Consider the following 8,208-nt stretch of genomic DNA (forward strand, 5'->3'; position numbering starts at 1 on the left):
GGACTCTGTCAAGCCGTCGTCCATGGCTATGGAGGTCGGGGTAGTGGACGTCGACATCTACGATAATGACGTGGATGCGAAGCAAGGGTGACGACTTGAAGGCGGTTAAGGAAGAACCGGCGTAGGAGCAGGCAGTTGATTTGGTGAAGTTGGTCCATTTGGAGGGATTTGAGATTTTTTTGGGGGGGAGGGGGTGTGCGGGGGTGGGGGGGGGTGCCTGATTAGGTGGCATTTGTTAGTTCAGGCTGTCCGCCCGGACATTTAGACTAGCCACAGTGAAGAGTAACTTAGGTGTGGTGTCATGCAAAGCTTCATTTATTAGATTATAGACTTATATTGCATTGAGAGATGTGATGTTACAGTAACTAGCTAAGTTACTAGAACTATCTCTCTTCATTAATTCATTGCCACATAGACAAATTTGCTAAGTTGGACTCGAAGTTACTGCTGAAGTTACTCCCACTGTAACTAGTCTTAGGGGCAACCAGCGGTCTAGTTGTACATGCTTTTTTTACATCACTCTTCTTTCATAAATAATCCCCTCTTTATTAAACCACAATCAACGTTGCATCTTGAAATGAGCTCACCAGTAAGCTCGTCTAAGAAAATATTTCAATGATTTCCATTTTTGCTTTCTCATGAGCAATCACATTAGATTCTCTAAAGCAATGAACAAAAGAGGTAGACAGGAATTCACAAGCTAAATGATAACAGTCATCCACAATAGCCTCTGCAGGTCCATTGTTCAACAAGTTGAGTAGCTCCAAGCTGTCCAAATTCACAATAAGCTTGTTGCAGCCCGCCCCAAGTAGTAAACCATGCCTGAGAACTATTGCTTCATCTGTAGATGCTCTCAATGGCAAATACTGCAAATTAAGTGAGGATCTACAAAAATTGAACTTTGTGAGAAAACAGTTCAATTCCTAAGTTGAATGCTTAAAACCATTAGCACTCTCACGTAGCAACAAAACCACACCAAACCACTCGCAAATTTTAGGACTCGTAGGACAAAAGCAAACACAAGAACTTTAAACATACGGATTCAATTCAAATAGATCTCATTGGGTTACATCATTTCAATTCAATACAACTAGTCATGCAGACGACTAGGAATCAACAAGGCTGACCTAGCACAAACCAATTTCTGTGGACACATCCTGCGGTTTCATTTCTGCTTGATCAAACCTTGTACCGGTCAGGTCAGTCAACCCTCGCCGCGCCACCTGTGTGTGTGTGCACTTATGACCACAGGCTGCAAAGTAACAGAGCTTCGCAGCAAATGCAATTGTAGGCCAGTCAGTTGAATATATATCAGCAACAACGAGCTCCAGACTAGCATCACGGCTGAGGATGAAGATGAAGATCAGAATCACAAGACAAACACCGATACACACTACAGCATGCCACATGCATGCTGTTATAGGAACACTTTACAGCACAACAGCCATGGAACTCCTTCTAGGCTGACCTGGGGAGCAGTTAAAGTCTTGGTTTCACACGTCTTCCATTGGCATCGCCACCATCCAGCACTTCGTTGGAATATAAGCAGGGGGGCACGGCGTGGTCTCCTACCTTCGCAACATACTCCAGAAGCTCGGTCAGGAGAGAAGGGCAGCTTTGCTGCAAATAATCGAATCCTTCGGTTTGCATGACAGCTGCACAAGAAAGAACGGTGTGACAGATTAGGATTTCAGATCACATGCTATGGTTCCAAAACCAAGGGTATCAGTTTGCATAGAGAAAGAAAAATACTCATCGCTTTTTCATATATTCAAGATGCTTGTGGCTTGGTTGGTAGTAAATACATACTGCAAGGTCAAGGGTACAACTAATAGGTCAGACACTAGCAAAAGGTTCACGCAGCATACCATTGACCAATAAGCAGCGGCAAAGAGTTCATAGCCTGACAGACTCTCGAAAAATTTAAGTACTACTCCCTCCGTTCCTAAATATAATAAGTCTTTCTAGAGATTCCAATATGGACGTTTAGATCACTAAAGTAGTGATCTAATGTAAGATCGTTTAGAGTAAACGATCTTATATTGGTTCACGGAGGGAGTATATTGGAACAACTTGTTTTGCATCAGCGGAACTCATGTTCACAACTTCACATGGAAGACCATAAAAGCCATAGCCTTGTGGTATACCACTAAATTAATCAAAGAGCAAATCTAGGCTACTCGTGTCAAAAGCCTCAACAAATTCATGTTGCAGCTTATGTGATCCTGAGTACACTGATGGATGTTTACTGACACTCCCATTTCAGTGTTCATGCAGTATGTATGCCGGAGTGGTCATGGGATCTGATAGGCAACTCAGTTGTAGTACTTAGAATTGTAGTACTCCCTCCAAAAACGCTCTTATATCATGGGACGGAGGGAGTACTTCTTGGCATTGTAGTTCAACATATATGCTAACAAATTCTATAGCAACAAGTCGGATATCGCCAAATTCTATAGCAAAACATATTCTCAGGCTTAAATTCAGAAGAATGCTGGCTACCTTTCAAATTTTCCGGCGAGGCCACGAATTTCAAGCAAACAGTTTTTAGCTGGTGGCAATGGTGCTGTTCAGCCAGTGCCAAAGTATTTGCAACTGTGTTTATCGCAACGTCTTCACATAGCTTGAGTTCAGAAAGCAGCTTTAGTCTCTCCAATGCATACCGATCAGCAGCTGCAAGCAAATGCTGAGCCATCAAAGTGGAAACCCAAGTCGTATTTAGACCAGTAAGCTCTTCTATATTGGGCAACTCATCCCAATACATAAAATGGAGCAAGGCCTGCAAAGTAGAATATGATGCTTACCAAGTCAGCTCAAGTGATAGAAGGTTTCAAAAGGCAAAGAAAATGGATGAACCATATTTCTGCACAGCTAAGAGAATGCAAGTGTTTATAGTAAAAAGATAGAAGACCAAGTTAAACTTGATGAACTAGAGCCTCGAACTACGCTGATTACAGCTTAGAGTGCAGCTAGTAGCTCAAAACTATTATAGTTCCTAGCAGCATATTCCATCAAACTGATTGCCCTAAAAATTATGGAGCAAAAACAGCATATCTGCACTGCGTTATCCTTTACCGGATTTGTCAGGTACTATAAATAGTTCACAGAACAAAGGAAAAACCTTTAACTTGCTTGAAATCCAAAAATGAAATCGTGACAGTTATACTGAAACTCCCATTTCCAGATGTTACGGTATAATATTATGCACCAAGGCACTAAAGTTATGTTTCGAGCAGGTTGTTTTTACAAAAAGTAACTAACTTACTTCCAATTCAATAATAATGAGATAAAAAAAAGGTTGCAAGGTGAAAGTGTCAAGACTTTATGGCAGTAAAAGACGACATGGTAGTAGTTAATTAGGCAGGAACAGACAGCATGGAAGATAAATAAAATGAACAGAAGAAGCCATGTAAAACCTTGAACACTGGAGCCTCCATGTCTTCAATCTTTATGCACTTCATGTTTTTATCCTTCATGGGACCAAAGAGCTGTGCCCTAAAAACTGGTGATCGGGCTGCAAGAACCACCTTGTGAGCAGGAAACATCTCTTCATCAACTTCAAATGTTATGTCAGTTCTCTTTCCACTGGTCAACAAATGCCCAATATGCTGAGACATGTCAGATTGTGGCACTGGTATGCTGTATATCTCTGGCCCTTCAGTATGTGACTGAACAACACCAACAGTGCAGTTTACCAGAAGGCAATCATCTTTGAGATAATCTGATGTTTCCAGGCCAGAGCGTTTGAAGAAACGTTTGTAACCCCTGCAAGATGTGCAGAAATAAGTTAGGAAGTTACTTGTGAAGTTGCTTTAGTTACTGCACGGCAAGCAAAATCAGGGTTCAATGCATACAGTAATATCAAACAGCTAAACCAAGAAGCTATTCAAACAGGATGGACAGATACACGTGGTCAAACAAGCGAAGTGAGAACACAGATAGATCATACATGTTTACATGAACCGCTTGCTCTACACTGTATTCTATCAATTTACATAACATCCAGAAACACGACTACAAGCAAGAATGCCAAATAAAAGATAGGAAGTGGAACCAAACACAATAAAATACTCATCATTAGATGACATGCATCTCTAATCCTATAGAGAAAGAGTTGTCATTTGATGCATAGGATAGGAATTTTTCCATTGAGTCTAGGCTAATGTTTTTTTCCCTCTGAAATGTGAAGAATTGATTCCTATCCTACATAGGAATAGGAATTCATTCCTACAAACCAAAGGGCTCCAAAGGAATTTTTCCTACAAAGTTCCTATCCTTTAAGATTCCTATACAATATTCCTATGAACCAAAGGAGGCCATATCCTATGATTTTCCTATTCCTATATCATTGCTACCCTATGAACCAAAGGAGGCCTATGATGTCATCCAACAAGGAACTACAACCACACCTAGATGGTCACACTACTAACTTATACGAGACACAACTGTCTAAGATTTGCGAAGGAACTACAATCTCATCCAACAAGAAAGTGCAATCTGATCCTAGGTATTTATTTAATCAGCAATTAGTTGGCAGGGCTGGGATCAACTCAAATACTTCCTCCATCCCAAAATAAGTGACTCAACTTTGTACTGAGGGAGTATATGCTTTCGCAAACACGAATGAGCTGGTAAATAATTTCCGTTACATCCACTGTAAGCCTATAAGCATACATTATCATATCAAAGTATCTTTGCTTCTGGAGAATACCATAGCGCCATAAATGTGCCAGACATATTAGGGCAACATAGCCTACAATACTCTTACCACAAAAAAATACAGAAACAACATATATATTAATGTCCCAGCACCATATAAATAGTAGTCCTATGCAATCCCAGATGACAAAAGGGCAATTCTCAACCTCACCAGATACTTATGTGAATCAACATATGGATCTCCAAGGAAACTTGAACATGATTGCTTCAATCAACTTTTGTGCTGCAACACTACCGGAGGAAGAGTGGTAGGCATATCAAGCTTAATGTGCCCATGTCTTATTCTGTGGTTATCAAATCGACAGATATAACCCAATCGGTAACAATGACCAACCATGCCTACAACAGAACTCCATACCATCATGGAGTAACTTACTGGCCTAAAAACTAGCAAGGTAAATTTTCTAGTGCAGAACTGCAGATTTTTGAAAATAAACATCAAAACTACTTAACTTTAGCATTCAGCCCCAATGAATTGACACCCAGTTAAGACATAATACGAAACAGAAGACAGCATAACAATTCTTATTATAAAGCATGAACAGACATGCAGCAGAGCAGCTAAGTAGCCAACTCCAGCAAACTAAGCTATATAAACTGAATCCCTAGGACATATACAGAACGAACCAAGCTACACATGTATACATATGGGGGGTGATTACCACGACAAGTAATTTGGAACGGAGGGAGTAGATGAGATCTAACAAAGTCACATCTAACTTTTATACCATTTGATTTTACGCGGAGATTCATGGGATTTTTTTTGTTTGATTAATTATATGGTGTAGGAGCTAGATGTGACCTAGTTAATTCTCATCTAGATGAGAATTAGCAAATCCGGCTTTGAAGGATGCGGTGTAGCCTGTGCGGAGTAGAGTATATGTAGATCTGCCTGTGGGGAGAAGGCAGCCCCTCTGCCATCTTGTCTCTTCCTCCTGGCCCCCTCGTTAAGAAATTCCCCGGGTCGCGACATAACACCGCCGAGGGGGGGGTGGGTGGGGGGGGGGGGGGGGTGCGCACGCGCTGCCCCAGCAGGGGAGTTCTCCGGCCCGGAGCAGCGCTGCCCACTTGTGGTTTGATCCGACAACCATGAGGGCGACGCTGGGGCACCGGTGTGTGCATGCATGCCACGACAGCGCCTCCTAATACCATGCAATATACTACGGCTCACTTCTAACGCATTTGCATTAGAAACGCCCTAAACGCAAACCGACTACTAAACCTAAAGCAGCTCACATCTGCATATAAATCTCCTAAATTGCCGCAGACCTAATTGCCAGCACGAAACCTAAGAAATTGCACATTCCTACTCGAGAATACTGTCCAATGTTATCCATTCCAACTGGAATAAACGACTTAGTTCTCTAAACAGCAATGGAAAGCACAGTGTATGCATCTAATGACCTATGGAGTCCGATAATAAAAGTTTTATAGCGCAAGCAAAGGGAACTGACCACATGCTGCCCCGGTACTTGAGCGTGTAGGGCCCGCCCTCGAGCGACCTCCCGAAGTGGGTGTGCACCTTGTCCTGGCCCTTGCCGCTCTGGTCGACGAGCGTGAGCTCGAAGAGCGCGCGCACGTCGGTGCCCTCGCTGGCGAGCGCGATGAAGAGCGAGACGTAGGCGGCGCCGTCCTCGGCGCTCTTGCCGTCGGGGTAGAAGTAGATGGCCCACTCGAAGCCGCCGACGGTGAAGGACTCGGAGGCGATGTACTTGCCGACGCCGATCCCCTTGGCGAGCGAGTATCCGGCGATCTTGAAGTGGTGCGACCCGTTGACGGTCTTGGTGACGGACGTGGAGGCCGTCTCGACCGGGGGCGCCGGCGGGGACGGCGGGGAGGGGGAGGACGCGGCGGCCGGCGCGGAGATCGGCGGGAAGTAGGGCCGGCCCGCGGTGGAGGGCCCGCCGCGGCTGGTGCGGCCGACGCCCATCTGAGGTAGGGTGCGGCGCCCGCGGTGGGGGGAGGAGGGGATCCGGCGCGGATCGGGCGGATCGGGGCGTGGGGGCGCCGGATTTGCGGTGCGGCGGCCGCGGGGGGCGGGGCCGGCGGTGGTGGATTTGGGGGGAGGGGGGCGGAGGAGATGGGGGAGGTGGTGGTGGTGTTTGGTTTTGGGTTGTGGTCTGGTCTTCTTGGTTGGGGTTGGGTGGGCGATGATAAATCGGGTGGGGGGCAGCCGGTCAGACGGGTCAGGCGGCAGGGGTGCCTTGTGGGGCTTGCCGACGGCTGGTGGACCCGTGCGTGGTGCGCGGAGGACTTTTCAGGCTGCGTCGGGGCGTTCATTCACTCGGGAAAAAAAGGGCTGGGTCGTGGCGTCAGTTATCGCTGCCGCATGGGGGGTGGATAGGGGTAACCGTTGGTAAAAGTTGAGTGTTCTGAACTGGGGTTGCATGCGCCTGGCATTGAAAAGCAAATCTAGTTCGAATTGGATGCGTGTGCCGTGTGGAAAAAAAGCCATGGACTCGTCACAGTACCTTCGGTCATCTGTGCAGGGTCGCCGTGTCGTCGATTCGCCCGTGCTTGCAAATACTAGTAGCGTGCATGTTGTTGCTGGAGCAAACAATGGTTTTCTTCTTTTTTTTTTGGTTTTTTGAGGTGAATGGAGGGGTAGACCCATGGTGACACAAAACCCAATAAAGACAGTAATAAGAGCAACTCCAATGGGGCGACCCATTTCGTCCGTCTGCGTCCGTTTGGGTCGGCGCGGACAAAAGTGGCGAGCCGACCCAAACTCAAATCGTGTCGGCCCGGCTCCGCGCTGACCCATTTCCGGCCTAAAATTGCGTCTGGAATGTGTCGGCGTGGACGCGCCGCGCGTCTCCTCGCCGTCCGCCGCGTCCCCACCTGACGGTCATCTAACTACAACGGTCAACATAATTTATGACGACCGCCCACCTTGGACCTACGCGTCAGCGACAGTGGTCGTCCTTTTTTAAGCCGGGCGTGTGGCGGGCCCGTCCTCATGCACTATCACTCGCCCCCCGTCCCCATCTGGCCACCCCTGCCCCCACGCCGGCGACAATCCTAGCCACCAACAGTATGGGTTTCTTCTCCGGCATCGGCAGCAGCCGCAAGGGCAAAACCCCTGCCCGCCATTCCCCCTCCCTCCCCGCCCTTCCCGCGTCGGCGCGCGCTTCCCGGCAGAGGTAGCGCATCAACGTGCCGTTGCACCAGGCCGAGTGGCACTGGCACCACCGCGTGCCTCTGCCGTAGCCGGACGTGACGCTGCCGCATGACTGGCATTTGGATCCGGAGAAGATCCCAGTGTCGGCGCCGCCGCGGACGGCGAGGGCCCATGCGGAGGAGGTGCGGCGCCGGCGGGCGTTGCTGACGTCGGAGCAGCGCGTCGACCCGCACTTCACCGTCGACTCGCCCAACTAGGCTCGATGGTTCGCCTTCGAGCACGAGGAGGCGAGGCGACACGGCGTCCGCGGCGTCGACCACAGCCTGTCGTCGCCCCGCGCTCGTCGTCCGCGGCGAGTACCAGAAGGC

The 8,208-nt window shown here is 47.5% G+C and overlaps 1 protein-coding gene across 2 annotated transcripts; it reads right to left on the reverse strand.

The window, feature by feature from the left end:
* Positions 1 to 1,010: 1,010 nt before the first annotated feature.
* Positions 1,011 to 6,774, reverse strand: LOC123187695 (BTB/POZ and MATH domain-containing protein 1). 2 transcript variants are annotated; one of them, XM_044599615.1, is made up of 5 exons: positions 6,174 to 6,774; positions 3,417 to 3,765; positions 2,503 to 2,779; positions 1,469 to 1,655; positions 1,011 to 1,344 (listed from the first exon to the last, which is right to left on the reverse strand). In XM_044599615.1, exons 1-4 carry the CDS (start codon positions 6,647 to 6,649, stop codon positions 1,480 to 1,482), a joined length of 1,278 nt encoding a protein of 425 aa, XP_044455550.1. In that variant the 5' UTR covers positions 6,650 to 6,774; the 3' UTR covers positions 1,011 to 1,344; positions 1,469 to 1,479. The 2 variants fall into 2 exon arrangements, with proteins under 2 accessions (XP_044455550.1, XP_044455549.1); XM_044599614.1 differs by having other exon boundaries at positions 1,011 to 1,655; positions 6,174 to 6,773.
* Positions 6,775 to 8,208: the final 1,434 nt, after the last annotated feature.

Source organism: Triticum aestivum, chromosome 2A, assembly GCF_018294505.1.
Source record: "Triticum aestivum cultivar Chinese Spring chromosome 2A, IWGSC CS RefSeq v2.1, whole genome shotgun sequence".
Taxonomy (NCBI): Eukaryota; Viridiplantae; Streptophyta; class Magnoliopsida; order Poales; family Poaceae; genus Triticum; species Triticum aestivum.